At 36.7% G+C, this 17,301-nt stretch overlaps 1 protein-coding gene across 1 annotated transcript in view; it reads right to left on the bottom strand.

Moving 5' to 3' along the window:
* Positions 1–12,658: 12,658 nt before the first annotated feature.
* LOC125485755 overlaps positions 12,659–17,301 on the bottom strand; it is a 103,639-nt gene continuing 98,996 nt past the window's right edge. Inside the window, exon 9 of the mRNA XM_048610123.1 lies at positions 12,659–14,230. Coding sequence (XP_048466080.1) covers positions 13,706–14,230 — 525 coding nt within the window. The 3' untranslated portion in view covers positions 12,659–13,705. The remainder of the gene's footprint in view (positions 14,231–17,301) is intronic.

Here is a 17,301-nt window from a genome sequence, read left to right as displayed (position 1 = left end):
TCGGAATTTCCTGTCAGAAATGTTGTGCTTTCTCCTTTTCTTAAAAAAAAAAAGCACAGTGGAAAAATCAATCTTTTTACTGCTTCTTTGAATTTGTGATTTTCTTCTCCAAGATGCCAAACATTCCTCGATAATGGTCAATTTTACTTGGCAAAGGAATCTGAAGAAATCACTGCTTTTGGAGCATTATCTGGAAGATGTTGCTACCTGAGGCTATCTTTCAGTCTTTATCAGTCAGGATCTTTTCCAGTAGCATACCCCTGGATGTGTATGTCTTGCTAATGACAGGACAAGTAAAACCGACACTCTGTCGAGAAGGACTCACCATCAGTAAGAATTAAAAGCGTCTCCTGCTGTTGTACTAAAGCTATCCTTTATTAAAGAATTACTGCACCACTTCTTTCTAGCTTTCCATCCTTCCGAAATGTCAAGTAGCTATGAATATTCAAGTTCTAATTTCGGTCACTTTACAGCCACATCTCTGCAATGGCTGTCAGAGCATACATATTTATTTCTATTTGACGAAACCAGTCATCCATTTAGCTATGAATGCAATATAAATGATAAAGCCTGCAGTTAGGGCCTGTACTATTTTTGTAACATCTACCCATAATCTGTTGGCATACTCAAGTTTGTATTCCCTGTTACTTCCTAGCAAACTCTGATTTTGATTATCCCTATTGTTACTCTGTTCTCTTGCCTTGTCTTTTCCCTTTTAATTAACACATCTTCCCACATGTGATCTCTCATATCCATAGTTTAGTTTAAAGCTAAGTTTATCACCATGGTTATATGACTTACCAGAACACTGGTTCCAACATGGTTCAGATGTAAGTTCATTTCAACAGCACAGCTCTGACTTCATACTCATGCTAGTGCTTCAGGAAATGTAACACATTTCTCCCACACTCTGCCAGTTTTCACATGGCTGAGAATTTAGAGACTGTTACCTTCGAGGTTCTCCTTTTTAATTTAGCCCCTATCTGCGCATACTGTCTAATAACAATTGCTTTCCTAATTCTGACATTGTCATTAATGCATGTCTGCACCACAAAAACTGGATTCTTCCCTTCCCAGTGCAAGGTCCTTTCCACCTCAAAACCCAACCCTGATACTGGGCAAATAAATTAGGAACAGGGGTAGGCCATCTGCCCCCTCAACCTTACTCGGCTATTTGATAAGATCATGGATGATCTGATTTGAGTGTTCTTTTTTCCTTCCCTTCATACCATTTCACATCTGTGGCAGTCAGGAAACTATCTTAGCCTTAAAAATATTTAATAACCACCTTCCAGTGCAATTTGGGAAGAGAATTTCACAGAAATGCATTGACTAATGGCCCAGCCTTTGCTTTTCTCTGGGGTAGAACGTTCCGGTGATTAACAGTCCTTGCAGAGAAAACGGAGAGGAGATCTGATAAGCATTCGATATCATGAGATTTCTAGATATAGTAAGAAAGATGAAAATGTTGCCATTCATGGAAGGGTTGGGAAGAGAGGACACAGATTCAAAGTAATCTTTCTAAAGAAGCAAAAGTGATATGAAAAGAAACATTTTCATACAAGTGTTTAGAATTTGGAATGTACTCCTTGAGTATGGTAGAGTTCCGATGAAGAATCACCGGACTCTGCCTCCTTCCCTCCTGAGTTTCTCCACCAGTTTGTTTTTTGTTATGGTACAGGTAGGCTATTCAAGGCATTTAAAAGGGCATTTGATGATTATTTGAAAAAAAGATTTTACAGTTATAAGGTGAAGGCAGGAGAATGGCCTGAAGTGAGATGCTCATGTAAGGAGCTGAGGTTGACAAAATGGGCCAAATGATCACCTGCACTGTTTTTTTAAAAAAAAAAAAAAAAAAAAAAAAATCTGAGATTCTAAGAAGCACTTCCTTCACATCGCAATGAAAATGCAACTTGGAAAAATTTACTGTGAGCCAGTGTCTCACTGACTCCCTTCCTCCTCTTCCAGCTGCAACCACAAATGCCAGAGGGTCACAGCTGCAGATTTAGGCCATCCAATGCAAGGATTTTTTCCATCCATGAGTGACCTGGTAGTTTTTAAACTTTCTAGCCTTCAGGAGCATGCCTTGATCTTGAGGCACCCTCTCTTCTATCTACATTGGTAGTGCACACCACTGTCCATGGCTACTGCCACCAGCCCAAAACCTTTCTGTTCCAATTGTCTCTGTCAGCTGTGGAGTCCATATGCTGTGTTTAATTAGATGGTGTTCCCAAAGATGATCTCTTTATTAGTTCCTTCCTCAATTTTCTTCTTGGAGTCTTTCCATTAGCATTTGAGTTCTCAGCCTGTATTTCATTTGTCATTGTAGATTGAGAACCCAGAACAAAAATTCAGCCCATTTCTGTTTGTTCATGCATTGTCAATTTTCATGCTTTAAAAGTAACTTAAAATGTTAGATCAACTGTAAGAACCGACCCCCCCCCCCCCCCCCCCCCCCGCCCAACCTTAATTTTAAAATTTTCTTATTGCCTTGTACGTGTTGATTGCATTTGACTTACTCAGGCCTACATCTTGTTTCATTGGGTAAAATGTTCAATGCTTACAATAATGTAGCACAGGCACATCGATGAATAGACTCTTCATTGTAAACCTGTGTTCAGTAAAATTAATTTTCATCTTCGATTTTGTATTGAATTACTTCATAATCTGCACTTTGTGTTTCAGGTGCATTCTTCTTGTATTCTGGACTAACTACCTTGGGGTTGTTTTTCGTCTATGGGTGCCTTCCAGAAACTAAAGGATTAAAGTTGGAGGAAATAGAGAGTTTATTTGAGAACAGGCTTTGCACATGTGGCCTTTTGGATTCAGATGAAGGTCGGCACATTGAATATATTCGAGTGAAAGGAAGCAATTATCATCTTTCTGATAATGATGCTTCTGATATAGAATGATATTCTGCTGTGTCTTTTATTATACCTCTTACGAGTCAAGGAATATTGGTGTCCATCTACCCTGCTTCTGGCTTGGTGTGTGATTCTGTACTTAGATGCTCTTTCTGTTCTTAAAACATTCTATACTTTCAAATTTTCTAACTCTAGTGGTTCTTTGTAAACCATTGTACTTTTGTTTTATAGCTTCTAGTCCACTTTGTCAAAGAACTGAAAATGAAGATGACATTGTATGGTACACAGGTGGGCAACAAACATGTATTCTGAATTTTACTGATAACAGCACTTGCTGTTGACATTAGGTTCTGTGTTGATCATTACGCTGAAGATAAAAGATGCAGTGTAAAATCGTTTAGAACATCTTGGTATAATGTTTCGCGTCCAAATGATACTCAAATATAACCTTATTTCAAAAGGTAATTATATTAGCTTTGACACTGTTCTGGTACATTGTATGCAAATAGCAAGGTTAGTTGCAGTAGCCTGGTTATGTTGCGTATTCTTCTAACAATATTCTGTGATGCATAGGATGTTTATACTTTTCTCCCTTTCGGCGCAAATGGATCTTATCTAGGTCTTCAAAGAAGTTGAGGAATTTTCTCAAGCAAGAGGTCAAGTTTGTCATCTTCGTCCACACTCATACATCTAATACTCAAAAACAGAGCAAAGTTGGCAAGAAACGTCCCTGTCTAGCATCTTGGTAATGAATATCTTATAAACCTCTAAGTTACATAGAATAAACCTTTAGCTTTGCCAGAAGCAGGGGCTTAACAGAATTTAAAAGTTTACAGTTAATTGTGGACATAAAAATGGCATTTCTGGTGCCGAACTCCACTGGCATATAGTTATTCATGACTGATTATTGGAAAACCCATTTTAACACAATTTATGTACATCATTCTTGAAGTGATTTTTCAGTTCTCTCTCAATTTAGTAAAATACATTTCACTACAATTGTCTTAAATCTATTACAACCATAGAACTAAACCCATCTATTAAGTTACAAAGTACACATGTTTGCTTTTGAGATTTTATTTGAATCTTCTCCAGCGAAATTTATTAGTGGTGCCCAGATCCACGATTACAAAATCCTATATTTTCTTAAAATCTCATGTTTATCTAGGAATTTTTAGCATGCAATTTACATTGATGGTGTTAGCAGTTGGCATATCTAACAGGATAGCACATGTGGTCTTTTAATGTTCTAACAGTGCCAGCAATCATGTAATGATGCTTGTGAGGGTTTATAGTTCAAATTGGAGCAGATTTTAATTGTAACAGTTCAAGTATTTGCCAGTGACTTACGGGGACAAGAGAATGTAAAATAGTATTCATTAGATCAGGGTATCCATTTTCATATCATTTTATGCAACGTGCTTTCTGTGATCTGATTCATGTTTTGTTGGAAATGGAGGCTAACCATCTAGCTTGGCCTTTTACCAAAAAGTGGATTTCTTAACGTCAGAACTTTGGGCACTGCATCATCCATTTTTCTTTTGTGGCGCAAGATGCAAACTTAAAAACAATTGTGAAAAACAGTTTGCCTTAATTGAGTACAATGAAGTTACTTTATTGCTGTACCTTCAAAGGGTTTTTTAAAAATATGGAATCAGTAAAGTCAGTGACAAAATATCGTGCAGTAATTGGCTAGCTTGCTTCAGTGAGAACCAAGTACAACCAGTTTGATGATTGGACTCGTTTTTGTGCTTTTCAATGGATGCACTTGCAGTATTTGGCACCATTTTGTTAAACACAGTGCAGATAATATGCACATTAAATTGATTTAATATCTGATCAAATTTGATGAAGGACCCAGTAATAACCTGCAACAAAATGTTCCTGCTTCAATTGGCAAGTTGAAATCTGTTGCTACTTAAAAATATACTTGACAGCATTGTATGTAAGAAATCAAGGTTACCAAAAAGATCATTCCAGTTAGATTTTTTTGTAGTACATTATTAATTTTATATATTTTGTTTTATATTGTGTATTCACATTAAATGAGATAGAACCAGACAATAAAGTATCCCAGAATTCAGTCCTTATTGAAAGGAAAATATTTAAAAGCATTAAAATATCACAATTCAAACAGGAACTGTATGTTCTGCATAATATCCTAGCTGTTGTACCAATTTTATTTCAGCTTATAGATATATGGTATGTTTAAAATGTGCAGTTTACTCCTAAAAATGAGTTATAGTGCAATACTGCAAGTGATGAACTGCAATTGGCTCAGTAAGGTTGAATCCGACCTGGAATACCAGACTAATTTACTAGTTTGCCCAGTTATTCATATGCCATGATTTGGTGCATGTTAAGATGAAATTAGCTGTCTCATTTCAGTGTTGCTGAGAAGACAATTTTTACAAATTATATTGGTGAAGAATGACATAAATATTAATTTCAAGAATATCTATTATTACAATATCAGGAAAGAATTATTCTACAGTTATGCTTCCCATGTTCAGAGTGCCTAACTTGCTCAAAAATAAATTACCTTCTATCCTTCCTTGTTCATGATAGCAGTCTTTAAATGCACATCATTACCATCTCACTTAAGAAATCTAAAAAGGTAAATTAGCTAGGTATTTCTAAAAAGATAAAATAAGTTTGCCTGCAAGGTTGACAGGCAAGAATCTGACCATGTTACAAAAATGTATTAGTTATTAATGTTTTCCACATGAATATTCTAAAATTTGGCCCAAGGAAACATGAATGCTGTATTAATATATCATTAGCATCTCTTGCGTTTCAACTGTCCATCCAATACATGACACAGTCAAAATGGATGAATTTTTCTCTGTTGTAACAGTATATTTATTCATAATTAGATTGGTCTAATTGCTTTAGTGATGTAATGTTGGTACCAGAAAGACTATTAAAAGATTACTAATTTAAAAGTTGGAGTTGCATATATTTTTCATCTCGAGGTATATGTGGATCTGTAGCAAATCTAGACTTCAGTTATTTAAAAAATGTTCTTGGTTTAATGCACTAAGAAATTGCACCTTCCCCGAATTATGAATTTTATTTCAGCATTGCAGTGCAATGAAGGCATCTTAATATTTGGATAGTTTATGTAAATGAGCATCTGATGGGACATTTACTGGATGATGGAAGCGCAACAATAACATTTTTTTGAAGAAATTTTGTCACTGGCTAAATATAGTGGGATTGCCAAGGTAAATCATTCTTGTGATCAAAGAATTGAATTCCAAAGTTTTACGAAAAGAAAACAGTAAAAAAATATGGTAAATGCATTTATGAATAACATTTGCTAAGTCTGCAATGCAGGCATTTCTAATCACTTGTATAGCACTGTTTAACCCTTTCAGATTGGTGCTAAAATGAACTGGACCAATAATGTGAGTGGATTAATTCTCTGAATTATTCTACGTGCTTTTGACATTGTTTAAAATGTGTCAATAATTGACATGAACCAAGAAATTAACACTGAATTTGAATTTGACAGTGTTCAATTTGATTCTAATACCAAACAGACAAAAATATTATAATTTTGTGAAATACAGATTAAACGAGGAACATAGCACTATTGGATATACTATTCAGCTATCTTGGCAATTCTGACGTGTTCAATTTTTAGTAGGTATTGGGGATATCTATCTTCACAGGACATAAATAAAACTTTATAATCAAATATTTGTAAAAATTAGTGTTGTAAAATTAGAGCTATATTTGTTACTTCATGTTATTGTACATGTTTTAATAGGTATACTTTCTATGAAATTATATGGATCGAGTTAATGGATTCTGTTGATTCATAAATGAACCTGTAAAAGGAGAAAATAAATATTAACTGATTACCTACATCACTGTCATCTTTAAACTTAGTCTGATGATAGCAACTTACAAATTGTGAAACATAAAAATGTTGACTGGCACTACTATTGTGCATGAGGATCTGCTTTATTTAAAAATAACAAAACAGAACATGACCAAATATTTTTCTTTAAACTTTCTAAATTCATAATAGTTATGACACTGGATATGCAAGCAATGTGTATCTTCTGCAAAATACAAACCTCAAGTTTAATCAGAGTGTAATGCTTTGAATTCTTCTGCTATTTAGAATATTCACTGAACCTAAAGGCAAAGAGATTTTACAATATCATACTGTGAAAGGATGCTTTATTATGGATGTCAAATTAGTTTATGCATTGATACATTTCATTTTAAAACAAAAAAAATGGGCCAGGAAGCAGAAAATAAATTTCTTAGTGTAACTTTGCCCTATAGATACATTTTCTTTAGTCTCCACAGCTATTATCAAGTTAATGGAATTAATTGATCATGAATAATAAAATATCAAACTCCTGTGTGTGATACTTGTTTCTCCAGAATTCCCCATATTCATCACCATTCGGTTAGGATTTGTCCCCTAGACTCCTATTTTAACGGACTAAAGACGACTACAGCGCAGTGGAAAAAGTCAGTATGGCTACTGGATGGATTAATATTCTTCTTCTTGATCAGAAAACTTGACATTTCAGAATTGGTCAATTGAAAAGTCTAAAATCTTCAATATTATTAAAGTATAGTGCAAAATAGTGATTTTATTGATTAAAAATCTGGATAAATTAATTTAAAACAATCCTAACTGACTAAATCTCTCTTCATACATCAGTCCTACCATCCCAGTAATCAATATGGTAGACCTTCACTGCAAGAACATTCTTCCTCAGATCAGGGAGCCAAAACTGCAGGCAATATTCTGAGTGGTCTCGCCAATGCTCTGTATAATCACAGCAAGACGTCCTTGTTCCTCTACTCAAATTGTCTAGCAATGCAGGCCGACATACAGTTTGCCTTATTTCTACCTGCTGCACCTACGTGCTTATTTTCAACTGGTACACAAGAACAGCCAGATCTGTTGGGTGAGAACATGTCCCTCTCTCAATTTACAACATTCATACAATAATCTGCTTTCCTGTTTTCACTACCAAAGTCAATGATCTCACATTTATCCAGATTATACTGCATCTGACATCTAACTTGACCCGTCCAAATCACGTTCTAACATCTCTGCATCCTTCTCACAGCTCACCCCTTTGACCTAGTTTTGTCTTCTGCAAATGTTGAGTGTATATTTAGTTCCCTCATCTAAATCAGTAACATATATTGTAAATAGCTGGGGTCCGAGTACTAATCCCTACAGTATTTAATTTGTCCCTGCCTGCCATTCAGAAAAAAAAACCTTTATTTTTACTCTTTGTTTCCTGTCAGCTAACCATTTTTCTATCCATCTCCAGTACGCCTACCTGATCCCATGTACTTTAATTTTATGCATTAATCTCTTACATGGGACTTTGTTGAAAGCCTTAGGAAAGTCCACATAAACTGCATCCACTACGTCCCCCTCATAACTCTACCTGTTACATCCTCTAAAATTCCAGTAGATGTGTCAAGCATTATACTCTTTTTGTGAATCCATGCTGAATGTGTCTTGAGTTCACCATCTGGGAGATGTTTCATTCTGCTGGAGAACCAGTTTATCTTTGGTCAAAAATGATTATTCAGCAGCATCAATGCACTATTGCAACTTACCTTTTTATAGTGACTACCCCTATAACAAAACAAAAACTTGCCTCATGGTCTGAAATATGGCTGTAATTCTTCTAATTTGGTCAAATGTTTTCTACTTTAACTGATGTTTTGGGTTTTTCTTTCGATGGAGGTTCCTGTAGAGTTCTCCAAGTATAGGAATCCTCGTAGACAATAGTGGAGAGAATCTTTGTAGAAGCCATGTCTCTATTTTTATGGCATTAGTTGCTGTTTTCTCGTGTTTAATTGGCCAAGACCTCTTTACAAAGCTACATGGAGAAGGTAAGAATGTGAGGGGGTAAGTGGGTGAATGTTTGAGTCTATACGGTGGGTCAAGGATGCAGTGGACAATGAGGAGACACAAGATTAGAAATTGCTGGAGAAACTTAGCAGGTCTGGAAGAAATGGAAGACATATTTGGGCTGGGTCAGCAGAGAGGCAGGTGATGAGGTCACAGGAAGAATCTGGGGAGTATGGTCTTGTTTGCCTGTGACTTAGAACTGGTTTAATCCTTCTATCATTTTCTAGGTAACTATTCAGGCTAGTGTCTGATCTCTAAAATGTCTGGCTCTTGCTTAGAGTTGAAGACATTTTTGGAGTTTTTGGTATGTAGGGTAATTGCCCATCAGAAGTTTAAATTCCCTGGGCTTCCAAAACTACAACCTCTTATTATTTTGAAGGGAAAGGGCAGATAGATTTTTGTCATCTTCACTATATGCCTTCCAATATTTTGGTGTCATGCACAGACTTGGCTGTAGTATATTCACTTTCTTCATCCATGTCAATAATATACGGTAAATAATTGTGGCCCCAGCAATGATCCCTGTGGGACTCCACTGTTTACAGGTTGCCATCCTGTAGCCATACCCTTCTTCTCCCTCTGTCTTCTATTAATTAGTCAATCCTCTGTCATGTTATTATACTACCTACAAAACCTGATACCGTATCAAATGCCTGAATATCTAAAAATCCCAGATATATCTACTGCTTCCTTTACCTGTTTGTTACCTCCTCAAAGAATTCTGGTAAATTTGTCAGGCATGATTTCCTCTTTGTGAAGTCATGTTGAATCTGCTTGATTCTTTTATGGATTTCTAAATGCTCTGCTATTACATCCGTTACAACAGACTCAAACACTTTCTGCAATAACAAATGTTAAACCAACTGGCTTGTAGTTACCTAAGTTTGTTTGTTCCCTTTTTAAATATAGGGTGTTACGTTACAGTCTCCCAATACAGTAGGACTTTTCCAGAATCTCAATTTCTGGGAGATTTACTTCCTCTGCATCCACTATCACTAGGTACATCTTTTAATATCTTAGGATACATCCTATCAGACTTGTTGGTCTTTAGCATCATTAGTTTCCTCAACACTTTTCTCTAGTGATAGTTGTATTATTTCCTCTCATTTTGGGCCCTTGAATATTCTAGTAATTTTGAAACTCTTTGTGTCGTCTGTGAAGACTGATGCAAAGTATTCAACTTCTGTCACTTCCTGGTTACCTGTTGTTATTTATTCTCCAAAGGGTCAAAGCTCACTTTAGCTTCTCTCTTCCTTCTTATACACTAGAAGCTTTTGCTATCCATCTTGATAATACTTGCAAGTTTACGCTGAAAGGGACCTTTTACTTTGACATCATTCATTAATCTTGCCTCATTCTGCATTACCAGATCCACAATAGCATGATCCCTAGTTGGATTCACAACATATTGTTCCAAGTGCCTATCCAGATCTACATGAAGATTAAATCATCCTTGTTTAATGCACTGTCACCCTAACTTACATCAAGGACATTTCAGAGATGACCACAAGATACTCAGATCCCGCCCTATCAGAGTAGCCCACAACCCAACAACCATCCTATGACAGCTACTGACAAACGTAAAGGATCCCGTACCCAAAACCACGAAAACTAGAGTAATATACAAAATACCATGCAAGGACTGTGCGAAACACTATATCAGCCAAACCGGACGAAAATTGACTATACAAATACATGAACACCAACTAGCCACTAAGAGACACGACTAATTCTCACTTGTCTCACTACACACGGCCAAGGAGGGACACACATTCGACTGGGACAACACATCAATAATTGCACAAGCCAAACAGAGAGACAGCAGGGAATTCCTGGAGGCCTGCTGTTCAATCCACAACTCCATCAATAAACACTTTGAATTAGACCATGTGTACAAACCACTGAGAAACAAAACCCAAAGTAATACCAACCACCCCAGCAAACCACGGCATATGAATAACAAGTGAGACAGAACATCGATGTTTCACCGTAGGCACACTGTCAATGTTGCCTAGCGGTGTGATGAAATGTTTGCAACCAAACCCAACGGCTTGGTGAGCATGTCTACAACCTCAAGAGAAAATCTAATCATCCTGGAGAAATTGAACTGAACAAGTCATTATAATACTGTCCCTATGAGAACAGATCAGAGGCAAGGATTTGTGTGGCAAATAATTTACCACCTGATTCCCCAATGCCTGACCACCATCTATAACAAGTGTGATGCAGCACCCTCTTTTTGCCTGGACATGTGCAGCTTCAATTCAAAAAACAGCCTGTTTGATTGGCATCTAATCTACTACCTTCATCAATCACTCCATCCACCCTGAATCTCAGTGGTGACTGTATCTTGTACATCACATACACAATGCAGCAAGTCACCAAGTTCCTTTTGACAGCATCTTTGAAATCTACACCCACAACATAGAAGATCAAAGGCAACAGTTATATGAGGGTACCACCACGTAGAAGATCAAAGGCAACAGTTATATGAGGGTACCACCACGTAGAAGATCAAAGGCAACAGTTATATGAGGGTACCACCACGTACAAGTTCCCATTTAAGATACACACCTTTCTGAGTTAGAACTAAATCACCATTTCTTCACTGTTGCTGAGTCAAAATCCTGAGAGATTAACATTTCTAATCTGTACACATGGAGGCAGGGCACATGGCTGAAGTAGTAAATGAATAGTTAGCATCTATCTTCACCAAGGAAGCAGATATTAACCAGGCCAAAATGAAACAAGTGGATATTCAGTCAATAGAGTTCAAAGTTGATAAACCACTGTGCCATGTTAGCTAGTTTTCTGTAATATTTTCAAGAGACAACAGAGAGGGTTGATAAGGATAACGATGTTGGTATGGTATGCATTGATTTTCAAAAGCAACTCAATGCAGTGCCTTACAATAGTTGATGCGAAACTTGGAAACATTGTAAACCGTGCGGAAGATGGTGTAGAACTTCAAAAGGATATTGACAAGTTTGTGAAGTGTGACGGTAGGTGACTGACGAACTTCTGAGAAGTGAGAAATGATAACTTTGGTAGAAAATGGAGAAGCAGTATAAAATAAAGGATACAGAAGCAAAGAGATGTGGGAGTATATGTGCATAAGTCATTTGAAGGTGGCAGGACAGGTGGAGAGTGTGGTTTATCGAAAATACAGTATCCTAGACTTTATCAATAATGGCATAGAGTACAACAAGGAGGTTATGCTGAACTTGTTCTAAGTCAATTGTTAGTATTCAGTTTCAATCTTAAGTACAGTTTTGTGCAACACATTTACTGAAGGATGGGCATATAATTTAAAAGATTGTAGAAGAGGTTTAGAAAATGGTTGCTGGGACGAGAAGCTTTAGTTATGAGCATAGTGTGCAGAAGTTAAGATAGTTTTCCTTAGACAGGAGAAGGCTGAGAGAAGATGTAATTTTTCAAAATCAGGAGAGGTTTGGACAGAGCAAGAAGAAAAAATTGTTCCTGATTGTAAAAACAATAGTGAACAAAAGGGCACAGATTTAAAGTGATTTGCAAAAGAAATAATAAGATGTCAGGAAAAACCTTTTTAAACCTAGCAAATGATTTACATCTAGAATGCATTATCAGAGAATATGGTGGTCGCACATTCTATCATGGTATTCAAGACATTAATTTTTTTTTCTATTTAAATAATGTGCAGGTTATGGGGATAGGGTGGAAGAATGGCATGAAGTCATGATCCTCAACGAGCCAATGCAAACCCAATGGGTCAAATGGCCGCCTCCTCCATGATTTACACCATTATTGTCCTGCATTAATACATTACATGGTATGTTCTAGAGACCGTCTGTTATTTTTTTAAAAAAGGAACAATTTACAAGAAAATTAGAAATGCAAAAACTAGAGAGCAGTTATAATGAAAATCTTTAATTCTCCTTATATAGAATGGAATAGTAATAGTGTAAAAGTAATAGAAGAGCAAGAGCTTCTATAACATGTTCAGAAAAATATTTTAGATCAATATGTTCCTAGCCCAAGGAGATAGGATAGGAGAAGGATCTGTTTCTGGTGAATGAGGTTGAACCAGATCAGTTGTCTGTTGTGGAATATTTGGGAAACATGGTATCATAAGGCTAAGAAAACAGGATTTTTTTTGAAAATGCCAATTTGTGCATAGAGCATAAACTTTACGCCCTTTTATCGTGTAGGTAGAAAATATTTAGAGGAGATATATTTGGTCTTAGCTAAGTCTAAATTGTTTTCTCTTCCCCTCCCCAATACAAAGGCTCAGGATGGCTCCATTGACACCAGCATTCTTACTCAAGTGACTGTTCACATGGGAAACAATCTGTTGAGTAATTCAACATTCATACAAAAGATTAGGTTTAAAAATTCTGGAATCCATTTAACATCTGTCTGTATCTATGAACAAGAAAACTCCTTGCAGAGTAGATTAAATCCAGGAATCAATTTTGTCTGTCTCCCATAGAATAAGCCATACAATGTATTCATGCAGTCAGCCATCAATGGAATAACAAAGTTGTGTTACATTTAAAGCTCAGGAAAAGTGAAGCACTGTCTTAATGTAATCTATAGATTCCCAACACGAAACTGAATGTGAAGGACTATAAAGTTTACCAGTTCATGGCATTTCGGTTATTATAGATTCTAAGCAATTTAGTGACTAATTACTTTTGATCAATTATATTGTTAATTCCAGATAAATTAGAGACTTCACTTTCATTTTGAAGCATTGGCTTTAGCTTTTGAGTCTCTGTACTTTGAATTTCAGTCTTGCTGTGGTTAACAGGGATCAGAGATCTATTGCATATGGTGATAGTTTTAGTATTCTCATCTCTTCTGACATTGAGGCATTTTGTGTCATCCACTTCCTCAAAATGGTTGTCTAAAGTCTGATCTTTTTCAGTGAATACAGTACATTTTTGACTTTCAGCTAAACAATAGGAGTGTTTAATTGATGGATTGTATTGTCCTCCATGGTATGATTGCTGCTGTCACCACTGAGACTGTTTGGTTCTTTGTCAGGAGATGAAAGACACATTGTAGCATTTGACAAGTTGCACTGTATGGCAATATCTGACCTCTTCACACACATGAGTGAGAATTCAGTTTGTGTCCATGCATTTTGAACCTGAAGTGATTTGCTGTCTGAAGTATTTTGAGCTGAAGTACAAATTCCTGTTGAGTAATTCACCAGGGATGGAACAAGCTGATCTAGTTTGTCTTTCTGTCCAGTAATAAGCACATTTGACTCAATTGAGTCACTCATGACTTTTTGACTGATGGGATAAGAGCAAGATTGGCTTGCATAGTTGGTTTCTCTGGGGTATTCCTGTGATGGAAAATTTTCAGCTTCAAAGTTTTCTCCCACAGTTTGGACATTGGAAAGTTTTTCCTGAACTTTGCCTTTGCAGGTAGCTGAAACATCCGGCTGCATGATTTGACCATCTAATTCTGACTGTAAAATTGAAAATAAGTTGTAAATGATTACCACAGTGAAATTATTCCTATGGTTCACACAATAACACATAGTTCAGTAATCTAAGCTTTTTCACTACATTATCTGAGATCCAGAATGAAGCTCTTGGGTATATCAGGGAAAGGAATGATGCATCCCATCTTGTGGTGAGGGGAAGTTGAATCTCACAGTAACAAGAGTCCCTTCCTATGTTTGTGCTTTACCAGATGTAAATTAAGCAGTTCGTACGGAGAAAGTCTGCATTCCAGCTTTAGATTTGGGTGCCTCTCTCATCACTAACTGCTATGTTGCAAATTATTGTTTGCAGTCCTTCCTCCAGACTGAATGTAGATGTGCTTGTCCCAGTTTCCTCGTAAACCAGACTGGGGAGGACAGCTGTTGAAAGGTGTTTCTTAATGGTGAGGTATAAGAGCAATTGCCGCAATAGGAAATAGTGACAACACTTGCAAAGATTGAAACTGCAAACTTCCAAATGGGGAAACCCAGCATCAAATAGGGTATGGTACCGATGCAGTGGTTATTGGTGGTGCATTGTTCATTTTTAATAGCAGTTTAACCAGCAATTAAGATAGCTCACATGATAGTTCATTTTTGTTAGCTAAAGAATAAAGGGCAAAATTGATATATGGTGTTTGATCACAGATTAGTCATGGATCATCATCACTGCATGAATTGCACAAAAGATAGGATATTCTAGTTCCTACATTCACTACTTGTTTGCATGGATTTGCTGGTGAAAAGTAGGTCAATAAATCATTAGTCTAAAGCTTAAACTAATATCTGGAATGGAGAGGTTGACTTCAGAGGAAACCTTGGACAGGCTAGGCTTGTATCTGCTTAAGTTTAGAAGAGTAAGATGTGACTTGATTGAAACAGGATCTTGGCAGGGTAGATGAAGAGAGGATGTTTCTTCCTGCAAGAGAATCTAGAACTAGAGGACACTGCTTAAAAATCAGGAGTCAACCATTTGAAGAGGTAATGATTTTTTTTCTGAGAGCTGAGTGTCTTTGGAACTTTCTTTGTGAAAAGGGAATGGAAGCAGAGTGCTTGAATATTTTTAAGGCAGAGGTAGATTTACTCTTGTTCAGCAAAGGGGTGAAAGGTTATCAAGGGTAGGTGGGCATGCAGTTGTGAAGTTACAATCTGATCGGTCATGATCTTAATAGTGAAGCATGCTTGAGCTGAATGGCCTACTCCTCCTAATTTGCCTGTTTGTGTATTTTTCCATATCATTAGGATATTCTAACAGCAGCGGATCCCATAGTAGATTCCTGGTGAACATAGTGTGTATGTTCCAACTACAGCATTTCAATTTATCACCACCATTTTCTGGTTAATCTTCAATGGACCTTAAATGAAACTACCATCTATTTAAGATCCCTTGACCTCTATAGGTTTAACCTATGAAACAGCTCCAGAAAGGAATTTGACAATGTCAATTATTGGTTAGGAACAAATTACTGCAGATGCTGGAATCTGTACTGAAAACAACAAATGCTAGAGAGCACAGCAGGTCAGACAGTATCCATGGAGAGAGAATGTTAATATTTCGAGTCTAGATAACTCTTTAGACTTCACTTCAGCTCTGAAGAAGTCACCTAGACTCAACGTTAGCTTGCTCTCTTTCCATGGATGCTGTCTGACCCGCTGTAATCTCCAGCACTTGTTGTTTTCAATTATTAGTTACCCTCATTCCAGTAGACTTCCAAGATTATAATTCATAAAACCATCCAGAACTGCTCCTTGTTATAACTACTTTAAATGTTCATTTTCAACATATCTAATCATTTTTACCCACCATGGATGTACAATTAATTGATCTAAATTAACATGATTGTGCGCTATTATTTGTACTGGAGCCATATTTGCAAAATTTCTGCCCGTAAATGCAACTCATGTATTTATATAATTCTGAATACATTGTGAGATTTTGATACAGAATTATTAATTGTGTTAGAGATAGCAAGAACTGCAGATGCTGAAGTCAGAGACAACAGTGTGGAGCTGGAGGAACACAGCAGGTCAGGCAGCATTAGAGGAGCAGCAAAGTCGACATTTCGGGTTGGGACCCTTCTTCAGACTGTGTTGTCTCTTAATAATTGTGTTATGTTGGTTTGAAACAATATTTTTATATTTTTTCTTAAACCAACTAAAACGTTGAGAATATCTGCTAATGAGACAATAAATCAGTTGAGGCAGCTGCTTGCAAGGAATTGGTCTTGCTGATTTAAATTGGCTAAAAGATGCCCAGCAGTCTAGATTCAAACAGTTGTCTAATGATTACATTAAGTGCAGTTCAAGGCCTCTTTGTCAGCTTTTAAGAGATACACAAAATGCCTGAAGCCAGGAACTTGTACTGAGACTTACCTTAAACAATAACCATTTATTTTTCATAGGTTTTAATTTACTAATTATCAGTATATGTGTGGAACAAATATATTTTAAAAGGTCATCCTGATATTCCGCTAGAAACATTTGTTCTCCGTTGTTTTAGTCTTCCTGGGAATGTTGAAGTGAATTGTTTATTGCTAAGAAGATGTGACCTTATTTGTACAACTACTCTGTATTGAAAAGAATGTGTCATTTGTTCACCCAACAAATTGTGAGTCATGAAGCTCAAAGAACTGGAGGGACATTTGTCTCAACCTACCTGACTAGTTAGAAGTATCATGATACTAAATGGCCCCAAGCTTAAGCCAGTGGAAGAGATTAATTAAGACATTTTTACGCTTGAAATTAGGTTAAGAGTTTGAAATTCGATTCTTTGTTGGCACAGTTTACCATGTTTTCTATAGCATAATTCTTCTGAGTGACAGTTCAACATAGCATCAGACAGAAGAATAAGAAAATCCCTTGTGCTGGCAAAATTCAAGGATTCTGGGCCTTGAAAGATAAGAAACTTCCGTATTGTCTTCAAGATAGGAGGAACTGCTAATGCTGGAGTCTGAGATAACAAGATGTAGAGCTGGATGAACACAGCAGGCCAGGCAGCATGAGAGGAGCAGGAAAGCTGACGTTTCGGGTCTGGACCCTTCTTCAGAAAAAAATGA

The sequence above is a fragment of the Rhincodon typus genome, chromosome 22, assembly GCF_021869965.1.
Source record: "Rhincodon typus isolate 14 chromosome 22, sRhiTyp1.1, whole genome shotgun sequence".
Taxonomy (NCBI): domain Eukaryota; kingdom Metazoa; phylum Chordata; class Chondrichthyes; order Orectolobiformes; family Rhincodontidae; genus Rhincodon; species Rhincodon typus.
The sequence above is the reverse complement of the archived record's forward strand: the minus strand, read 5'-3'. Positions and strand labels throughout refer to the sequence as shown.